At 37.1% G+C, this 23,450-nt stretch overlaps 1 protein-coding gene across 5 annotated transcripts in view; it reads left to right on the plus strand.

The window, feature by feature from the left end:
• RGS7 (regulator of G protein signaling 7) overlaps nt 1–23,450 on the plus strand; it is a 285,010-nt gene that overhangs the window by 197,865 nt on the left and 63,695 nt on the right. For all 5 annotated transcript variants that reach the window (XM_062573649.1, XM_062573647.1, XM_062573645.1 and 2 more), the window contains one exon: nt 18,277–18,383. In XM_062573649.1, the coding sequence (XP_062429633.1) occupies nt 18,277–18,383 (107 nt within the window). The remainder of the gene's footprint in view (nt 1–18,276; nt 18,384–23,450) is intronic.

A 23,450-nucleotide genomic window follows, 5' to 3' on the forward strand; every position in this document is an offset into this window, starting at 1 on the left:
GCCAAAACTGAAGGAATTAACTGAGGTTACAGAATTTTATGGGCTTGTGGTTTGGCACTTGGACATTTGTTTGCTGAATTGACCTTTACAGGTTAAGTACTGACTCTTCACTGATGATGCCAATTACTCTTATTGTGGAAGATCTACTGGCACTGTGTTTTTCTTTTTTAAGATGATAATTAGTGTTGTGGATTGTACCAGGCTGACCACAATAGAGACTGAAGTCCTTTTAACTGTTACCAAAAAAAGGAAAGGAAAGGAAAAAGGAAAGGAAAAAGGAAAGGAAAGGAAAAAGGAAAGGAAAAAGGAAAGGAAAAAGGAAAGGAAAGGAAAGGAAAGGAAAGGAAAGGAAAGGAAAGGAAAGGAAAGGAAAGGAAAGGAAAGGAAAGGAAAGGAAAGGAAAGGAAAGGAGAAAGGAAAGGAGAAAGGAAAGGAAAAAGGAAAGGAAAGGAAAAAGGAAAGGAAAAAGGAAAGGAAAGGAAAAAGGAAAGGAAAGGAAAAAGGAAAAGAAAAAGGAAAGGAAAGGAAAAAGGAAAGGAAAGGAAAGGAAAGGAAAGGAAAGGAAAGGAAAGGAAAGGAAAGGAAAGGAAAGGAAAGGAAAGGAAAGGAAAGGAAAGGAAAGGAAAGGAAAGGGGGGGGGGGAGGGAAGTGAGTTGATTTTAAGCTGTCAGCTGAAATTTCTGAGAGACCAGTTATGTTCTTGGTTCTTGCACTGACTTCTCTGATGCTTTTGGCAAGCCACTTGATTTCTCTGTTTGTCAGCATCCCTACATGCTAAAGATGGATAATACTTTTGCCTCTTTAAATGGAGAAAGCTGCGTTTTGGGAGATTTTAAAGAAAGCCACTAAATAGTAGAAACGCGCAAATACGAACCAGGATTAATTCAGTTGAAAACGCTGTTGTGTTTTCTCTATATTATGTCTTTTCTTAGATGGCTGTATGAATATATATGACTAAAGCAAACATTCTAAGTTACAAAACAAGACTGTTCCTTGAAGTAGGTATGCTCCCGTGATATGTCAACTTCAATTTTTTCCATTAGTTTTCTTTTCACCTGACCAATGTAACTAACTTGTAATTAGATGCCCACTAGTAGCTATGTCGATTGTAGTCACTGACACTGATCCAGTGCAATAAAAAGGGAGAATTCATTAGCACAACTTCTATTTGTGTTTCTCCTGCTTCTCCCTCCTCCATTTTGAAATAAAATCTCCCTCCAGTAGCTGCAGTTTTAATAGTGACCTTGATAATATACTGTGCTTACTGAAGTTACATAAAGAATTAGAGGAAAAATATTAAGTTTTTTTTTTTTGATTTTATGGAAGTGCATTGTGAAAATTTGGTTGGCTCTAGGTTGTTTCTGCCCTTATCCTCATGCAGACTCAGTAAAGTAGTAGCAAAGTGAAAGAGCCATGCTATGCATTTTGAACTATAACATTTGGGATACAAATCAGGTGGCTGCAGGCTGATAGCAGGTGAAGTGGAAGTCCTTATTCCACAATTTCTTGAAGGAAAAAATCAGCCTGTTATGAAAAGGAGGAAAGAAAGGAATGGAAAGGTCATGCTTATGTTTGTAGCCTTTGCATTAATCAAAACTTGCTGAAATAAAGCAAGACTAGAATGCATCCCGTTTATCAGTAGGATCAGTGAAACAAAACTGATAAATGTAATTTATACTGGCTGGCCATGCATCAAGAGCCTCATATTAGGATCCTAGAAACTCCAGGAGACTTGCTTTTTTCATATGTCTAACTGAAACTTGGCCCCATTTTGTTCAGTGAGATGAATACTGAGATTGGTCAAACCTGATGAACTTTGGCCAGGTCTAATGTAAATAACCTTTCCTCTACTGGATGAATTTGATCTGAGCTCCTAAGGTCCTGTAACGTTTAAATGAAATAATGACCTTAATCTCAGATGAACAGGAAGAAAGTAAAACTCATGTACAGTTGAGGAATAGAAAATATCTAAATTTACAGACACTCCTTTAGTACCAACAGTATTCCTGTTATGATACTCAAACAAAATTAAAATGTATCCGTCAGTTTTCCTTTACGTGTCTGTAGCATGGGTGGCATTTATCTATGTGTGGTAATCATCAGTGTGCTTCTAGCCATTGCTGTGGACTGAGGGCCAAAATGTGTAAGTGCTGCCATGCAGAGGTTATTTTATTTGCCCAAAGTCTGGTGGACTTCAGGTTCTGATTATACTTCGGAAAGGGTGAACAAAGGCGTGTTGTCTGTAACTTAACTGTAACAGGATGAATCAGATTTAATGGATTCTGTTTCTTCTTCCGTGTCTTTCCACTGGCATTTACATTTTTTTTTTTTCCAGTTTGGTGTAATTGATTACCGTGTGTAGACTATCTGTGTTACAAGTGTCTTCCCAAAGTACCCAGCACAGCAGGAGTGCACTCACCCTCTTCCTATGGGTTGGTATTTTTTTTGAGTAACCTCGTTACTGTGTGTTGACTCTTTAAGCTGATCAAAATGTCCCTAGCTTGCCCAGTTTATTTTCTAACTTATAGATAGGTATTTAGCTCTGTCAGTGCTCATCTCCAAGTTCTTTACAAGAAACAGTTATTCCTCCTGATAATATGGTATGTTTTAGTTTGTTAATGTGGCCGCAGGTTAAGAATGAACAGTTTTAAAACTCAAAACTAAGAAATGCACTTTGTGACTGGTAGAGATGTATAGGGTTTGTGTTATCATAAATATAAGGCACGTAGATCAAACTGTCACAACCTATTACATCCAGCTATGCATCTAGATAAAATTCCTCTTACCCTGAGGTGGCATAATTTTACAAGACATTTTATAAAAGTTAATGTGTTTTCATCCTTGCAATCAATACAATGTATTTGTAGATAGTATGATTTACGTATTGTACAATCACTTTAGCGCTGAAAATCCCTTTAGGAACCACTTAAATAATAAAAGACATTAGCATAAGGTTATTATCAATGTAATAGGGTACATCAACAAGTTACAAAATGTCTACTATAGATACATAATCCTATTTCTGAATAAAGTAATTTTATAAACTTTTAAATTACTTATGAAGTGTTAATTGAATTATGTCTGTTTAGATTATAAAGGAATGTCCATATTGGAGTAACAGGTAAAGATTACTAGCATGGAATTTGATCTAGCATAATTTACTGTGTAACAACGATAGTACTCCTACCAATACAACAAAATACATGTTCTGTAACATTATTCCTGTAACCAACCCATTTGTTCTTATCTATAGTATACTAATTCAAAATAGATTCATTTTGGTTCTAATTAGGAAAATCCTACAACTTGTCAAATCATTTAAAATTATGACTTAAACACAGCTTATAAATATTCATATCTTTTTCCTAAATAAAGCAGAACTCTATTCATGTTTGATTACTTTTGGTTAAAAAGAAACCTTCAATTGAATTCTTCAGTTTCATTCTTCCTAATCCTACCCCTATTCTCTGGTGATATTGTCAAAGTAATCTGTTTTAATTAGAAATGTTCCTACTTTTAGCATTAAAGGCTCCAAATGCTAGTCAGAATTATATTCAGTGGTGAATGTAATACCATCATAGGACACCCATTCCTTCTGCCTCTGTTTTAGACATTAAAGGTGAAGTTCAAACCCCACAGAAGGCCCGAGGCTTTGTTATTAACTGTAAAATAGCCCAGTTAACTAGATTCCTTTAAAAATAGGAGTAGGTGTAACATGTCCTTTAAACTGTATCTGACACTAAAATCTAAAGGCTGATTTAGGCCAAATGAATGATACCTGGTCAGTATTTTAAAAATTGAAACAAGCAAGCCAATGAACAACATTTTCTTTGGAACTCAGTAGGCAGTAAGGACATTATGAAAGATTAAATGTTGTTCACTTGTTCGCTATTTAATTAACACAATACAACAAAAATTATGTCATGTAATAAATAATGTGTGAATAAAGGCCTTCATTCAATGTGATTTATTTCTTACTAAAGACAACTTTCACTGGAGTCTTTGAGAGCTTTGTTGAGCGAGGAGTAAGAAAGATGTGGTAAGTAGAATACAGAATATTGATTGGAAAAATAAGTCTAAAGAAGCCTACTCAAATAAAAGTTCATGCTACATCCATTACCCAGATCCAGATTGTAAAAACTTAAAAATCTATAAACATTGAATTCAACTGCTTACATTGGAAAGAACTTCAGATGCTCTGTTATACGAATAGGAGGTATGTATTTCACCAGTTTTCTTATACAACAAATAACTTTAGACAGTAAGAAGTCTAAATTAACTGTTTGAAATCTTTACCCATCAAGTTACCCCCAAAGTACTCAGCTTTGTCATAAAACTATGTATTAGATGAACTACAAAGTTGAGAAAGGTTTATCGTCAGTTTTTACAATCAACTAATAGATCAGGCAATTTTGTTACTTAGCTTTCGCTGAAAATGTACCACCTTGGTCTGTTAATGAAACTGTTGTTCCTGAAATGGATTATCTCCTTCTAGTTGGTTGTACCAATATCTTTTTCCTTGATGTCATCACTCGGAAGCAAAGAATATGGTGACTACTATCTCAGAGTAGAGTAAGACAAATATATCACTAGGCAATATTAACTTCCTGGGGATGTATCAGATTTTCAGAAGACTTGGCTTTGGATAACAAATCCTGCTGACTTGAAAACACTGTTTGCTGTCTTGTCTGCTTACCTGGTAACTCTTCATAGCAGCAGTTGCAGCTTCTTGCTTACCCAGCGTAGTCAGAGACTGTTATGCTACCATCACTGTTAATGTTAATGAAAGGACAAAAGTAAAACCGAAGGATCGTATATAAGGTATGCTCTTTTAGAGAAAACTCTGACACTCTGAAAATTTTTTAAAGTAAAGCTCATTAATTCATTATATGAATTAAATTACTAATAAAGCATTTAATCTTGTTTTTACTAACGTCACTAAGAATTTTTATGCTTTTTCCTCCTCTGTGTCAGTTTCTTCTGAAACTTTGGGAGCGTACCAAGCTTTGGAGGCTTAAGAGGAAGAACATTCAGTAATTCTGATTTCATACCAGCATATTTAATTAAAAGCAGTTAAATAATTGTCTAGAGACTTCATTAACTTTCTGCTCCCTTGTTTCCCAGAGAACTGTGTTACACAGTAATGGAAGGCACAAGTAAGTGAAAGTGAGATTATAAATCTGGACAATTTAATTGAATAAAAGCAGTTGAAACCTATTCATCTTGCCAACAGCTGCTTCAGCTATTTGTAGTCAAGTAAACAAAAATGTTTTGATATTTGTCTTGTATGTAGTATTTGATGACTGAAAGGTTAATATAAGGCCCTTTCTTGTTTTTATTACTGTCTGTAAGATGGTTTTCAGTTTTCATGCAGTGCATAGGGAGACATACTGCTGTCTGCACATTATCAGAGGGGCACACTGAGGGTTCAAGACTAAGTGAACTGCTACGTGCAGTAGTGTACCAGGTACAGGACATTGTTTGCCATTTCACCTTGGACAGATTAATATTTGAGTCTCTGTATTTTTCAATTTTCCCTTTCCTCTCCCTCTTCTCTTCCAACTTTTTTCTCCATTATTCATTCCTCAGTTTTACTCTACAGAGAATTGTTTGGTTCTGGTCTAGTTATGACCGGTTATTGGATTAAGTGTAGCAATTCTATCATGTGCAGAAGAGATAAAAAACATACTTGCCAGTGGGAGAAAAAGCTACCACCTTACCCCCAAGCTGTGATGTACCTGAGCAATATGACACAAGTCCTGCTTTTCTCCATTCACATATTCTCACTTCTGCATTTCTGCTTTTCTCTGATTTCACTGGTTGCATTTGCTCACTGACGATAATTTTGCAGATAGGAAAACAGACAAACTGAAACTAAAAATGAGCAGGATTTTCACTGTTTGTGTGGCAGACTGGGTGACAAGAACCATGTCCACTGTGATTTTATAGTTGCAAGAGCTTATTCTGCTTAGGACTTTGTAGACTTGGGTCTTCAAAGCATAGAATAACCAGTGATGTCAGGATCTGATTAAGTGTGATGGACCTCAAATTAATTAAAACTAAATTAATTACAATTAGTTAATATCAAATAAGCAAAAAGATCCCATTTATCTCAGATTGGGCAAACAAATTATAAACAGTAATTTATGATTGCTTTTGGAAATTTGTTCCTTAATTGCCATCTACTTCAATGTAACACATGCATTAGATAAACGGGAAAAGGTTTTTCTAATAGCTTTTAAGCTTATTAGGAAGCTTATGAAAAACTGTAAATTTGAATATTTACATCTTGGAATTGTGAAATTATTAACATCCTCAAATGTAATCACTACCATTACAAAAACAAAGCAAAAATCTAATAAATAAACAATTACTATATCATAGTAACCTTAGGTTTAAAAAAGTTTAAGTGTTTTGAATAAGGTCTTTCAGAGAAATAATGAATGGTTGATTTTTTATTTAGAACATAATTGAAAGCTGCTGTTTCTTGAGATAGCTTCATATGTTTGTCACCTAACTTGAGGATATTTTCAAGTAGGCTGGCTTAAAGAAATTAAGGATGGGGATTTACAGTTCCACAGTTAAACCTGACATGAATTTTTAGTAATGGTGGCTGCCACCATAATTGCATAATAAAACTAAACATATAGACAACTATTTATAAGGAGTTTCAACTCTGAAATTCCAAGAGTTTAAAGTTCACATTAATGAACTTTGCAACATATATGCCCTGAGCTATGTGAAGCAGATGAAAACTTACTCTTACAGAAAATAGATCAAAGGTAATTCACAATAGCTTTTACCATACTAATGATGAGTGGCTGAGAATAAACCAGAAATGAAAGGTCTATTTATATTCGTGCATGGTACATTTAGAAGATATTCTGCCATGCTGATGTTTCTCCATGAAGACCAATTAGCAGATAACTATATTGTGACTTCAGTTCTAATATTAAAAGATATGCCCCAAGCCAAAAGCCTTTGCACATAGTAGTGGTTGCAAATAATCGGAAGTTTTTAAAAAAACAATAAGCCAAAAATCTTCGGTACAGTAATAAAAAGCATAGCTAATATTGCAAGTTAATTTTAATGCGACACACACTCCAAAACACTGGAGATTAAATGGATTTTATACAACAAAGTCAATAAGACTGTAACAAAGGCTGTACTTTGCACTGTTCCTGGCAGTGATCAGTCATAAAAACTTAGGAAGGGGCTCAGACAGCAGGCCCAGGATAGTGGCAGTCCCTCGGCACACCTTCCCCACTGCTTCCCTTCCGAAGCTTAGGGAGCTCCCTGACTGGGAGTGGTACCTACAGCTTTTTGTTTAGTAATTCTCGAATGACCTTTCTTCCATTGCCTTTACAACTCTCAGTGACAATACATTCCATAGTTTAATCAAATATTGTAGGTGCATTTGTTTTGAAGGGTCTGCCTGATAATTTCATTGTTTGACCCCAAGGTCTTGGGTTATTAGAAGTAGTAAGTTTTCCTTATTCCATCACCATCTCTTGTCCGTTCTGTTTGAAGTTTGAGCTGACATTTTCACAGAATCATCTAAGGTGTCTCTTCATTGAACAACAGTAGCTAATGATAGCTCCTTACTGGGCATGTAAACTCAGAGACAGAGTGTTCATATTTGAATTGCTTAGCATTTATCAACGTTCAGTTCCAGCCACTGTTGTATTGTCCAGTTAGTTTTGAGAGATCATTCTACGTATCTTCATGACTCTTTATTTTTTAATTACCTCGGTAAGGTTGTTCTGTTAGCAAATTCTGTTGTATCATCAGCCATATTCTTCTGTACCTATTTTAGGAGGATTTTGAACAGTGCAGGATCTTCCAAATATAGCTACAGGAGCTTCAGTGGTTGCTTCCCTCCTATGTGATGACTGATCATCTCTCATTAACCATTGTTCCTATCTTCCTACCTTTTGCTTGTTCCAGGACTTTCTATCCCAGGTCAGCTTACTTCCTTTAAAGCTTTGAGGGGAATAATGCCAAGAGCCCTTTGGAAATTCAAGTTAATATGTCAGCTAGATCATTTTCATGATCTTATATGTTTGTTAACTCCACAAAGGAACAGTTGTAGAGTTGTAAGACATTGCATCCACTAATAAAAGCTGTTATGAGTCATTCTTGTTCTGTGACATTTATCTGTATTTTTACTCATTCTACCTTTTATTTTTGTTCTTATCATATTGTCTGTGTGGACATCATTATTATTCAGCATTTTTCTTCAGATTTTTTTTCCAGAGGTTTTTTTAAAACTTGTAATCACATTTGCCATTTTTTTTTTCTTTTAATGCTGAGGCTGATTTAAGTGAAAAATTACACACTACTGCTAGCAGTTCAACAAATTAATATTTGACTTCCCTTAAAACACAGAGTGGCCATTATGTTGACTCAGCTATGTGCTATCGTTCCTTTTATCAATTTACTTTAAATCCTTTTATGTTTTTTTTGCTACTGTTCTCAGTAGTGGTATCTTTTCCTTTCCATTTAGATTCTGCCACTAGAGAAGAAATAGGTCACTCACTGAGATGTCCTCTTTTTTTTTTTTTTTTTTTTTTTTTTTGATGTGGACAATGAAATGTATTTTACTGTATTTACTCTCTGAAAGTGATTCTGTTTCAACAATTGATCCATTTTATTTATATATACTCATCACAAATAACACTACATAACTGGGAATGACATACCTTTGTTATTTTTTGGAAAGTTACCTCCACAGCTTGTTGTTGTTGTTGCTGCCTTACCTGAGCTGTGATGGTATTTTTCTGTGATGTGTGCCAGAATGACACCATTTTTCTTATAAGGCTTTTGACTCCTTCTGGACAGGAAAAGCACAACATTTTTTCAATTGAAAGAAATACATTATTTTCATCTTTTTATGCTCACAGTTTGTCAAAGGTATGAAATTTTTTATAAAGAAGATTATATTCTTCTTTACTGTATAGAATGCAGTGAAAGAGGCAAAGAGGCAGTTATTATTGTAGCTTCTTCTGCATGTTCTTTGTTTCATCTAAACTGCTTGGTCACAAGTGTGTGTTTTCTGATTATGATAGCAATGTATGACTGATATAGTATTAACAGTTGATGTAGTAGCAATTGATATCAAAACTGACTCAGAGACTAAAAAAGTGTCATGATTCATTTTAACCAGCAGTACTCACAGGAAGATTTTATTGCTAGCTATTTCTTGCCCTCACCCAACTTAAAAAACTCCACATTAGCTGACATTCCTATGATTCAACAATATTATTTTCTGCAGTTCCTTCAGGAACAAGTATTTTTTGTATTGGAAAAGTCTATGCCCACTCTTGCTTTTGCAGTGTTGCTGACCACAAATCTAAGCGGCGCATAGACCACACTGTTTATTCACATGCCCTAGATCTGCCAAGCCTTGAACACTGTCTTCCTCCTGCCCCATGCCAACACAAACCTGGCTGTGGTAGTACCTATTTATCATATATTTTAAAAGTGTTACTGTAATTATTTCCATGCCTGTGATTTTCAAACACAGCTGACTGAGAGGGGAACTGGAGATGTGGCCTGCAGTGCTCGTCCATGACTGTCCCCAAGAAAGGGAGAAGCAGTGACACAGTGCTACAGTTTTCCATCATTCAGGACTCCATGTCTGAAAGGACCATGGCATAATTTTTTTTTTCTTGGCTGACACCTCCTAGTGCAGCTTCTTGGGTGTCATGGACCATCAAGAGTGGCGAGTGTGCATGGCTGCACAACATATGTTTGCTGTGAAGTGACTTGATCATGCATCTACAGACCCAGCCCCTGGGGAAGAAGAAAGTTGGGAGACCTGGTTTCCTAACAGAAAGTGGCAAGCTGTATTCAACAGAATTTCATACAATAGCATAAGAGTTCTGCAACTGAGTAGAAATGGTCTACGTCTAATATTTTGGATCTTCTGTGGATGCTTGAAGTAGTGGAACAAGATTTTATCTGAGAGAATTTTTGAGAGTATTTTTATTTTACGATAATGATTTTCTTTGTAAATATTTTTGATTTTGTCTTTGCCAGGCTTGCTGCAAAGCATATTCATGTGAGTGTAAATAGTAGCACAGTTTCATACCGAAGGGGGGATGAGTGAAGTTTCAGGAGGTGCCTTATGAAGAGAAGAAGTTCAGATTGTCATTTAGGTAAACAAGACGTAAAGTTTTTGATTTTCTGTGTTTTGCCCCTGAAGCAGCACCGAAATGAAAGCTCAAAAAAGAAATTGTAGATTCAGAGGAAGTGCCAGTGGGAAAAACAGGAAGCCCATACTTCAGTGGACTCTGGATTTCATCCTTATATCATTTCAATTTAAAGTGACAGGAGTTACCAAAAATAAAATAAACAAAAAAGTCTGTAATGTCTGTCTGTCAACAAGATTGAAAATAGAAATATTCAAGGATAGTAATACTAGAAGTTGAAGAAATGTTTTACAAAGGTTGGTGTGTACAGAGCTAAAATCCTGCACTGGACAGCCTGATTATTGGTGTGATACAATAGACACTTTAAAAAATTGAGGAGAGGTGAAGGGAGAATTGAATGTGAATTTAAGCAAAATCAGGCCACTTTTCATCGCTGTGTGCTCAATGAAGTGGTTATGCAGTGGCTAAATTGTGTTGTGTCCTGTTTCCCTAGTAGTTAAGCCTACCTAATGCTTGCAGCTTAGATGAATTTTTTCCATTCTGTGTAGCTGTTGGTTTTAATTATGCCAAATAAACATGCCAAATACATTTCTTACATGTCAAGTTAAAAAGATTTTTATGTAGAGCACTGCTCAATTCTAACACCTCACTAACCATTTGTCTGTCTCTTGACACCTCAAATTGCAACAGCCTTTTTTCTTTTGTCACTGTGAAAGCTGTGGTTGCTCCTCTCAACCCATTACAATTTGAGATCTCAAAGGACAGTTCTTCAAAATACAATTTTATTAAGATAAGTCAGATTTTAACAGGCGGTAACACCGGTTATTATGCGAATCAGCTTAAATCCGGTGGGAAATAATCGCATGAAAATTTAATGGGCAATACTAATGAAGTTTTCAAGAGAAAACTCTTGTGTACTGCTGACGGTGATATATGACTTTTGTTTCAAGGATTATCATCTTTTTTATATTTTATGATAACTCTTTCCTTTCTTACCATTTTTTTTCTTCCTGAGGGTGAAGGAAGGTCTTTTGCTTTATTTTCTTTCTTCAAGAAGTTGTGGTTCAGCTCCTCCCTTCTTTCAGGCTTTCACAGTAGCTTGAATTTGTTCAACTATCATGGATAAAATCATTTCAGGATTATGTATTATGCAAGGCTGATAGTGCGTTCCCAGTTCACAGAATCACAGAATGGGTAAGGTTGGAGGGACCTCTGGAGATCATCTAGTCCAACCTCCCTGTTCAAGAAGACTCCACAACCTCTCTGGGCAACCTGTTCCAAAACCATGCTGGTTCAGTATACCTTTTTGGACATTTCTGTGAACAAAGTAGTCATCATTTCAGGTATATACATCATTGTTTCTAGACCCGAGACAGGTGTGTAAGTGACACCCTACACATTATAGATGAGCTCAGAATATAAGAGTGCACAGTACCACTCCTTGGGCAGGGCAGGATTCATAGCACGTCTGTGCTAGTTTCCCTGCTTACACACTGAGCAATGTTCCTACTGATGACAGTCTCTTTGGCCTGCTGATGGCATCAGCAGCTACTGTCTAGCACAAAACATGAGAAAAATCCTGCCTATCTGAGTAAGCTGCTTTGGTGATAGGTAACTTGGTTTTTAATTAGTATCTTAGAATTAGACATGACTTTCTTTTGTAACAGTGCTTGGGTAAATAGTGCCTTTTTTTTTTCACTGACTTCTTTGCCCTACCTGAAATGACTCTCGCTGCCTGCTGCTCCCTTTGCAAATTCCATCACTTAGATGGGACAAAACAGAGCAGTTTATAGTGAAGTAGGCGTTTAACAACTTTTCTGTTTTATTTTCCACTCCTTAAGTGCCACAGTCAGGCCCAGAGCCTGCCTCTCCTACGCGTTGTGTGAGTGTGAGAAGCAGGTTGTGTTTGATTGCTTTAACATAAAGTTAATCCTTTGCAGCTTGTGTTCATACTGGCAATGAAATGACAGCAGGAGTGAGGTGAGAGTAAGTGATGATGTCTTGGCATTCGACACTTGCGATGAATGTGTGCCTGTGAAATTCTGAGTCATTGATTTCCTTTCCAGGCAGCCGCGTGGCATAGCAATGCACTTCAGTACTATGATGGATTTTAGATTAGCCAAATACCCCAGAACAGCAAACACTTTATTGTTTCATGGAAAGAGAGATTTTCATTTGTTTGACATTGTAGTATCAAGAAGTGTATGAAAAACTTGCTAGTTTGAGGTTTTCATTATTACCTACATCACGCAATGATCTTCAGGGCACAAAATGCCCCAGACCATGTCCCTTGTTTCTCCAGGACTGATATTCACAGAGGAACATTTAGAGAGAGTCTGGGAAATGCCATTCTGAAGTGGAGCTGAGGTGAGAAACACCATATTTTCTCTTAGTCCCTCAAAGATTATCACAAGTCACTTCAGATGTGGTGAGACAGACCAGAAATGGTATGATACTATAAAGTAAGGTGTTTTATGGACTTCAGAGAAAACAGAAATATGGCAACTACCTCACCTGAAGCCGTTATATGCTGAGGAAAACTAGAATCCACACTAACCCCTGTCCTTTAAGGGTTTTCAGAGCAGAGAAACATGTTTATTCCAAAGAAAAATAAGGAACAATTCCTCCTCTTTAGTCCTCTCCTATGTGTGTTACTGTAAGAAACAATCTGTTCCACTGATTCAAACATACCCTGCAATTTAAGATGAACAAATAATCATCATTTCCTACAATGGCTATTACAGTAAAGAGAAAAATCCCATTTATCTAGTTAAACTATGAGGTTAAAACTGCACTAGCTTTAAAAAGAGAATAAAATGCAAGCTCGGCAACCAGGATATATTTTTCATTCTTCGGATTTCATCAGGTTTGCATTGTCCAAAAATGTAGACAATTTCTGACATTGTTATATAACAAAGTATATTAAAAGTGGCTAGCATTTAATCTGTCATGATCACCCTCCTTATAATGGCCTAGCAGATGGTAGGGCAGTATTACTTCTCAGAGAAATGATTGCTAATCAGTCTATGTACATGTTATTCACTTCACCCACTCAGTAAATAAAGTTCAGCAGCAGAATGAACTCTCTGAGGTTTAGCCCAGCAATTGTGTATGCCTTAAGAATCAAAGCTACACCAGCAGTGATGATTTGAATTCACATTAAGATAATTCATATCCTGTTGAAATGAAGCACGCTTATGAAGATGTATTTCTATCTTTCACAGAAGATTTTTTTTTTTGATTATCTGCTATATCTTGCAACTCTTCCAGTGCGCTGTCCTTTTTTAAGTATGAAAGGTTAAAACAGAGCTTTGGGTGATTTTTGTTTCTTGGCTACGCCTTTCTACTTCTCAGCACTACCATTGCTACTTAGCATGCCTGAAACCTTGGTTCAGATGATTGATATCTTCAAAACAAGCGATCAAGAACAGAGGAAGCTGAATCTACTCTGTTCTGTCTGTTGAATCTCAGTGAACTTTGTCTCCATCAGATATTTCTGTGATGTCTCTAACTGCGGCATTTATTCATGCTATAGCAGTTGACTGTGATATGAATTAATGCCTTTTCGATGAGGCTCTCTGGGTGTAGCTGAGAATGTAGTTGATATTGCATATTCTAACACACAGTGGCTGATGATTTAGAAATCATACTGTTGTATGCATATCACATTTCTATGTGTGTCTGTGTACACTTGCCATCTAAAAAACCAGTATTTTATTGCTTTTAGTTTTTAAAATTTGTATTCCAAGTACATATAAACATTCTCTTTTTACCTGGGAACTTTTATATTTAAAAGTATTCTTCAAGGCTTCTTTTTCTTTTCCAATGCACTCATAGAAGTTTTTGATATTACTAATCTCTGTCTGCCATTCTTTGAGATGGAAGCTGCTTCTTTAAGTGTTCATCCCCAGCTCCACATGCAGGAATAGTTAGGGAATACAGAATCTGTCTGAACTGAACTTAGGCATATAGGACTAGTCTGCTGCTGGCTGTGCTTTCCTGTTCAAGCTCATGACCTTTCTCCCTAAATCCTAATATCTTACTTCAATCGGGCTCCTTAGAGTATTCCTTTTTCAGACTGATTTTAGCAAATTGAGATGCATATCAGTGTTGCCTTTGTTGTGTCTGTAATGCACTGGTGTACTTCTTGCTTGGACATTAGAAAACTTCTGGGGGCTGAGTTTTCTTTCTGTGCAGTTCTGCCGCTGATGTGTGGGGAGCAGTAGCATTACTCTTTTATAAGTCTATGAGATACATATGAAAACAACTGCCCAGTTGTTCTTCTGTTTGAACAACATTTGATTTTTAGATTATTCAACCTCTGTGCAAAGACAGAGTATTGAAGATGCTTTGGTTATGCCATTGCCTCCTTAACAGAGGAGGCTGATGGAGAGGATTTTAGACTTTCTAATGGAATGACTGTTAATCTCTTTATTCTTATACCTTGAACATTTTTTTTTTGTTTTTTAGATAAGGTAGGTACTACTTGCATTCTCAGAGTTAGTTTTGAACTACAGTATCTTATATTGTTATTAAAAGTTTTTTTAATGCACTTCTATATAATGCAGTGCTGGAATAAGGTGCTGGATTAATAGCCCCCCAATAATGAAAATTAATTGTCTATTAATTGAAGCAAAAATAAGAGATGCGACCACTTTATATGTCCCTATTCACTTATAAGGACTGTGTATAGGGACAGAGAGGTACCTTAACATTGATTTGGCATAGGTTTATCCTGGCTTAATGAGGTGCCTGAGGTGAGAGTAAAATTGCCTTAAATCTTCATACATAGCTGAAGGAGAGAGATGAGCTCCTGCTGAAAGTGATTCAAATGTAAGCTGAGCTTAATTGCCTTCTGGAGAAAGTCAGCTCTCTTACTTGATTTTCTCTGTAGAGAATCAGTAGTGACCATACACTTAGTTACTATCATCGAGTGCTTACTGGAAAATGGGACGAATATGGGCCTTTCACATCCTTCCTCCTGCTCCTCCTATACACAGCCTTCCTAGGGTTATAAACTGCTCTGGCTGGACATTTCAGGTACTTTCTTCTGCAACTGAATCCATCCCTGTTTTCTACTCTTTCATTTCATTTCTGCTTCATGCACCTTGAACTACAGAGTCATAATATCATTCAGGCTGGAAGGGACCTCAGGAGGTCTGTAGTCCAACCTGCTGCTCTAAGAAGGGTCAACTCTGAGGTGAGACTGGTGTGCTCAGGGCTTTACTGGGTCTTGAAAACTTCCAAGGATGGGGACTGCATAACCTCTCTGTGAAACATGTTCCCCTGCTTGGCTGTTCTCATAGTGAAAAATCTTTTCCTTATGCCAAGTCAGAACCTTGTCTTTTTTAGTTTATGTCAATTGTGTCTTGTTTAACTGCCATGCACCTGCATAAGGAGCATGGCTCTGTTATTTGATAATTTCCTCACAGGATGTTCCTTTTAGGCCACCCTGAGGACATCTCTACTCCAGGCTGATCAAGCCCAGCTCCCCCAGCCTCTCCTTATAGGGCAGGTGCTCCAGCTGTGATCATCTTGGCAGCCCTGTGCTGAGCTCCCTCCAGTTTGTCCATGTCTTTCTTGTACTGGGAGGCCAAAAACTGGACTGGTATCCCACATGCAGTCTAGCAATTTCTGCATATAGAGGAATAATGTAAACTCTTTGTTCTCTTAAAAAGTATTATAATTCAGAGTCTGTGAATCAGATCTGAAGCCTATTTAGTTCTAGATCTAAACAGAATGCTCTCTAATCTGCATCAGAGTTGTGGAAGTGGTGTGTCCTGGCCTTCCCCGGCAAGCCCTATTTTCCTTATCTAAGAAATCCTTTCTCTAAAAAATATCAGCACATTTCTTCCTTCTTTTTGCTCTTGTTCTTTAAAGATACATAACACCTGCAAAAAGAATTTTATAGACATTGATGATAAGTCACCGTGCAAAGAAGAAAGATAAGCATTACAAAATTAAAAGTTAGACAACATACAACAAATTAAACAAGCCTCAACAACTGAATTGCTAGAGAATTTGTTGCCTTGAGATGTCTGATCCAAGAGATAAAAGAATTTCGTGACTTAAAAAATATAAATAACAAAAATATATGGACTTACATTAATTAGGATAAAATTCAGAAGTGGATCCCAAGTATCAGGATGGAAGAACTACTTCCTTCTGTTAGAAAGTTTGGGGGGTTTTGTGTTTTTTTTTTTTTTTTTTTTTTTTTTTTTTTTTTTCTCTGATGATTTGGAAAAGGTTTCTCAGCAGGGCTGTTGCATTTTGTAGCCAATCATAGAGTTCACTGATAAAAGAGCGTGCCGGGTTTACTTAGATGATGGCGGTGCCCAGAGGGACTGGAACTAGTTTGCAAAGCAAAGAAAGCATGAGGATATGTGACAGGACAAAATATGAAATAAACCCTGGTAAGGTTATGTGCTCTCAATGAGGTACTGTGCAAATACCCTTTTTTGCTCCTTCCACACACTTACTAGCTTTGGGATAGCTTAAAAATGACCCACTCCTCCCCCTGTCCAATGAATGTTTCTAGGTGAGCAAACAGGTGAAAGAAGCAATACTCTGGAATACTGATAAAATGTCTGTATTTCATTCTCATATCCAAAATGCATGAAGCATAAATAAATCACTGTTTCATTACCATTTAGCAATGCTGTAGCAGCACTAGCATTTCTTTCTGCATGGCAGTGCTGTGACTGAAATCTCAAATTGTGATGTTTGAGAGAGGCAGGACGAGACGGATCTGTGCTGAAACGTGTATGATTGCCATTGCTAAGAGACAAATTACAGGCAACAGAAACAAATTAGGTCTTTTTAAAGGATAGATTTGAATGTGTGTGTGGTGGTGGTCATGAAGAATTGCTATTTTGCCTTTTTTTTTTTTTTTTGAAATGTAAAACTAAGATTTTTTGTAGTGAAAATGTTCATACTAATGGAGTCTGTGTTGGGTTCATACTGATTCCATATTTTAGAACAAAGATCCCCCTTTTTCAGGCAAGTCTCAATGCTTCTGTCTTTTTCCTTTGTCTTTTTTTTTCCTCGCCCTTCCCAGCTTCTCCATACTCCCTAGGCTTCTGTATGGCCTTTTTGTTGTGCTGTTTCCTTTTCTCTTCGGGGTGTTGTCTTGTAGCAGTACTGTCCTCCTGTCCAGTGCCACCTTCTGTCGCGAGTGGCTTTGTGGAGGGGCCCGAACAAAGTAGCTCGGAAAACCTTGTGCTCCTCTCAAAACCCCCAGATTTTAAATTAGGATGCCTCACTGCATGTGGACTGATATTAGTAGTTTGTGCTAGGAAACAATTAAAGTAACAAGAGAAATTGCTATGCAGCTATTTTAGCATTATAAACCAAGAGTTCTTACAAGGTTAGTAAAGGAATCTGGTAAAGAATGAAACATCGTAGGACTTGAATACTGCAGCAAGAGCACGCCTAACTAATGCTGGTCTCTTCCTACAACACTGTGTTCTTGTGGGCCAAATCAAGTAACTGCAAAGACAACATTGAACAAGAGACTTGAGGGACTGATAGTGATAGATAGGGATAGATAGGTTCGCTGAAAATACAAGAGTGTATTAAAGCCTGACTGTTACATATTATGCTTTTGTACACTGAAGTGAATTACAGTTATTCTTCATTATATTCCCAGTAATGATACTTCTAAGGAAATCTCTATCCTTTACTGTAGTTCTGATAAAGTTCACGAGGAAGATACGCAGTTGGAATCTCCTGTTTTAATGTCATGTAATCTGAAACTGTTCTGAAGAGAAAAAGCAGGCTGCACAGTGTGGGTAAGAGCGATAGCAGTTTTGTCAGCTTCAAAGCAAGTGAGTGAATGTCATGGGAGCCACCTGCTAATGCTAATAATATAAGCAGTGGAAATGCAGCTTCAAATGTGACTTCTAATAGCCATTTGTTAAGGAATCTTTTTTTCTTTTGATGCTGTCGTTATATTATGCAGAAAAAGACAGAGCTTTCGTGATGCCAAAACCTTGATTTGGAGCCAAGTGCAGGAGATAGGATGAATCCAAACAAAAAACTAAATTGCTACAAATAGCCTTTTAACCTTCTTTCTCCTTCTGAGCCTGAATTTCTCTTTTCTTTTCTTTTGGTTTTCCAACAGTGGAAGCTCTACATTTGGGAACATTGATGGCTGCACATGGCTATTTCTTTCCAATCTCAGACCATGTTCTAACACTAAAGGATGATGGAACTTTTTATCGATTCCAGGTAAGTGTTTTATATGTGTTCTTGAGTTGCACAACTGGGGACTCGTATTAGAGGCATCATATGAAGATTCATAGCAAATTATACAATACTTTCTGTCTTATGTAACATAGTAGATGGTGACAATTCCTCTTAAATTAAAAGAAAAAGAAGGATTTTATTCAGAAAAATAAGTCAATAAATTATGTCAAGAAAAGAGTGAACATTCTAATCCTTGAAAATGTACTAGGAAAGCATAGTAATGCTACGTGTGGAAATATCTGTCATGAAATAAATTAGTATTTTTGAAGTTTAATAGCGGAAATGAAATGACTTACTGACTCTCATTACCAACATAGTTTTAATTTGGAAAAGGGCAAGTATCTGTTAGAAAAGGAGTGTAATACTTATTCTTTCTTGTAGGAGGACTTCCTTATATAAAACAGACCAGTATTGAAGTAGTGTGTGCTCTTCAAAAAAAGTGCAAACAAATTTTTCTGTCACACTGTATATAACAAAGATATGCAGGTGCTTCAGAAAAAGCCAGAAGGAACATTCATTTGATATAAACATATAAATATATGTATGTATTTTATTCACGCTCTTACCTAGTTGTATTTCATTGTATTAGATTTCAAACTAAGGACTTGGGAGGGTAGAATGTTACTGTAACAATGAATGGCAAACTAAGAGATTGCAGAGCAACATCTCCTCTGACTTATAACAAGTATTTGATTATGTATTCTAGAGTAGGAATTAATTTACTTTCTTCGCCATGTGCCACCATTGAAAGTGGGGGTTGTGTTCTGTATTGCGATTAAGCACTGGTGGTGGCAGGTATCACCAACAGATGCTTGAAGATCTTTACTAGGTATTTGCTGCTTTGAAATCATGATATGATGAACATCATTATGAAATTGAATATATAGGTGCCATAGTTTGGGAAGCCTGTTCTGTTATTGCCAGCTGCGTTACGTAGTAAGAGAAAAATAATCTCTGGTAGGACAAAATCTACTATCCTCAAGATACTTAAGTCTAAGTCTTGTCTTTAAAATTATTTAAATAAGAAACCACAGAAAGTAAAATAGACCTGAGATTGCTGTCTTTAAAATGCAGAAAAAAGAATGTGATATACTGGAGAGCAATCATTGTCTCAAGCATTATATGAGGTTAATTTCTGCAGAATACTTTTAACAATATTTTGATTTGAATTCTGTTCTATAGACCCATGTAAGAGAAAAGACAGAGTTGTAATATTTGATCTAAAACTTAAAATGTTAGTGTGAATATAACTAAATATCTACTGTGCAGTCTAGCAAGGAAGAAAACAGCTGCTGCATGCATTTCAGTATCACTATTATACTTCCATATGCAAATCCTTGGTGGATCATACAATGTAAAAAACCTGCCCTTTAGCAGTCAGTAAGTTACACATATGCAGGTCATACAAAGGGAAGTCATCTCAGGCTTCCTGCCCCACAGTCACAGCCACTGTTGATCTAGCAGAGGGGATTCGAAGGAAGGGTTTTCCCTCCCAGGGTGCTGCTTCCTCCTCAATATTTAGTCCAGAATCTGTTTTCTCAACTCTACTTCCCCTTCTCCCCCATCCAAAAAAGCCCACCTTGCCTTGGTAACTCTGTGTACCAGACTGTCATCTGTGCTCAGACCTGTGACCCTTAACAGGACTTATTCTTTTCCCACTATTTCCATTAGCTTTGACTGTCCCTTGGTGGCAACTGCACACTCATCATTGGTGTAAGGCAAAGAGGGATGGCATAAGGTGAAGGGTCTTACTGCTGAGAGAAAGGCACTCAAGAGGTTATGGGGTAAGTGAAATGCAGAAAGAGATCAAGGAGTGACTGAGGTCCTGCTTCTTGGTTTGTCTCTGCATAAGGAGCAGCCAGGAGGACACATTATTGGAGGACTTCCTTCCACTTCCTTCTGTGGAGAGTGGAACTTGTTTATGGAGGTGCTGCTTGCCAAATTCTGGATGAAAATACTGCACTGCTATTGGTCTGTTTATATCTAAAAGTGGGAAATGAGCACCTCCCCTACCACAATTCAGTCAAAGGAACAGAGAGATTAGAATTAGCTGCCTTGTGAGCAGCTGAGGTTATTGTAATTAGTCTGTCATGAACTTTACTCAGAGAAGTCTAGTCTACATGGTTGGATATGAAGATTTAGTTAGGGTTAGATTGATTTACGTAAGTTATGGATTTGGAATGTATTTGCCATATGCCTATGAAATAAGGTAATTTCCACAAGTGATGCTCAGTATATAGCTGTAGCAATTTGGCTGTTTGCTGCTTTGTAGCACCCCTTGCAGCTGCTGCTTTAAAGCTGATTTAAATCTGCATTGCTAAACTATGCTAATAATAATAAAGCAATGCAATTTAACCTGTTAATTTACAGCATGAGAAAAAATATGAATATATAGTGGTTGCATACTGTGTTATTAGAGTTGTACAAGCACAACTTAAGTCATTAAATCCCCCATTCCTTACTGAAATAGGCTAATACCAAAACTATTATCAAACTGAAAGATAAGGATAGTATATTCAGTGGGAAGAAAGGTAATATTTCCAAAAGTTCAACCGTAAATGTATGAATATTGCACTAGAATACTTATTAACCTGCTATGTCGTTTCTTCAGAAATGGGACCCCTTGATTGGACAGGATTCACTGATTTCTAGATATTTTAATAGAAAGAGAAAATAAAGTGCATCTGCCAGCACTGAAAAGTTTCGAACTTGTCCCTGCAGAGAAGCCTCTGCCTGCAGTACAGTGGCCTGACCTACAAAAAGCAGGCTAGCTCTAATAACATTCTCTATGCACTTCATTTTTTGTAATCCAAAGGGTAACAGATTCCCTCCTGGCAGTAAAATTACTTCCAGTTTATTTTAAAAAGTTAGTATTGTATAGCAATGGCTAAAAGTAGTGGAGATGGTGTTTCATTTGCACAAATGTCCTTTTACAGGTAAAATTGTGCCTTTTCAGTTACTACTCTTGCCATCAGGAGGGCTGTAAAATCGTAATTGTATCTACTTTTTAAAATAATATGGCTTTAAAAATAAAAAAAAATCATTCCTGATCATTCTTTGACCCACTCAGGTCTAATTGGGTCAGTTTCTGTGATAATAATTTAATTCAGGTGGGATGGATCTAAATATTAATTGCCTTACTCATACAGTTGTAGTCTGTACAGTTATTAATCTCAATGTGGCAAAGCAGAAAATGTTATTATAGTGATGCTCTGAAAACCTGAACTCTCAGACCCTGAGTGTGTAGCTTGTTCATGGTATTTTAATCCAGGGACCAGAGAAAGAGCTGGATATCTGCTATCTACCATCCTGTATCTGAGAGCGAACATGCGCGTGGGGCACAAATAAGAAAAGCAAGGTGCTCCTTAGAAAGTGGATCCCTCTGAGACCAGACATTGTCCACTGACATCCTGTCATCTCTGTCCACGTAACTGCTAACGTGGCTGTCCTGGTGAGGAGTGCCTGACTCTCACCCTTTTTAGCTTCTAACCTTCCAGAAGTGTCACCCAGAGAAAGAAATGTTGGTTTTCTACAGATTGCACATCCATCCTAAGTGTCTCACCATCCATAGTGAAAAGTAATGTTTTCTGATACCTTTTGTCTTTAAACAAACTCCTAGGATACTTGAGGCTTGTGATAATCACACTGCCATTTTTTGATGATTAATTTGTAATTTATTGCAAAATAATTTTCAGAGGTGAAATTTAGGTTTCACTGTTTTGTCACTTTTAAGTTGGAAGGCTTAAATAGCTGAGAAAAGGGTGAAAATGGGAACCGTTTCTTGTGGTGAAAACACAGGTCTGGTGAAGATGGCAACAAAAATCTCACTGATTTTGGCAAGATGAAAATTTCACCTGTGATTCCCTCTCCTGTTCTACCACTGGGAATAGAAAGACACTTTCTTGAAGAATATGTCTAACCTTTTTGGTCTTGTTTCTCCCTTGAAGTGGGGATTAAAATACATAGCAAACAAATGTTGCAGAGAGCTTTGAAAAAAATTGTGTGAGTATTGGGCACTATAGATGCTTATGGAGCCCTTTCAGGGTCATCACCATGCTTCCAATGTTGCTCTGAGTTGCCAAGCTGAGCTGAGCTGAGCACTCTGAAACGGTGTCCCACGCCAAGCCAACCCTGGCCGAGGTGAGCTCTCGGCTGTGTTTAAACACTGCAACTCTCCAGCTGCTGCTCATGGCCTCCCTGGAACAGCTGCCATGCCTGAAGAGAAGGGTTTTATTGGAAGCCACATTTTTATAATAAAGGAAAAAAAACAGGTTAGCTTCTCTAGCATTTTGCAGGTTTTGTTTGGAAATTGCAGGTATAAAGATTATATTGAGGTCACGCTCAGCATATACTAGTTCTGTTTAGGTTTCAAAGAGAGGAAAACCATTTCAATCCATGTGTCTTTCTGACTGCCCTATCTATCTGCTCTTTCCCCCACTGATTTCCATGTTCATCCTCTTCCCAGGTTGGGAGAGAGGAGTCACAGAGCCAAAATCTGCATCTGCATTCCTCAGCCTCTTCTTTTAATTCTCAGTTCACAAGGGAGCACTGCTGGCTGATACCCTTCCTGTATGGGCTAGATACTGCTAGACCAGCGTTCTTACCCATGCTTTGTTAAGAGATCATTTGAGTCAACTGCAATGACTGTAAAACTGAATGCCTATGAATTCTGCCATCCCTCATGCAAGGCATTTAAGCATGTGTGTAACAGTTCTTTAGCAAAGACTTGATTTCTGCAGTTTGTAAAGATTCAGTGGTGGCCATCAGAAGAAGAATAACAATAATATGCTAAGAAAGGTTTATGACTGATTTGAATATTCCTCCTCCATCCACAGTAATTAAGATTGTAAAAGATTTCAGGGAGTGGAGCAGCTTCAGAAACTATAATCCTTTTCTTTTTACTATCAACAAGGGGTAGCTGAAAGATGCTTAATGACTTCCCCCTTCAGTAATACAGTTTAATGCATAGAAATTAATCATGTTTATAAAAGCTGATGGACAACACTGATTTTTACAAGTGGCTATTTCATTAGTTCAGATATTATTATT

This window comes from Rhea pennata, chromosome 3 (genome assembly GCF_028389875.1).
Source record: "Rhea pennata isolate bPtePen1 chromosome 3, bPtePen1.pri, whole genome shotgun sequence".
Classification (NCBI taxonomy): Eukaryota; Metazoa; Chordata; class Aves; order Rheiformes; family Rheidae; genus Rhea; species Rhea pennata.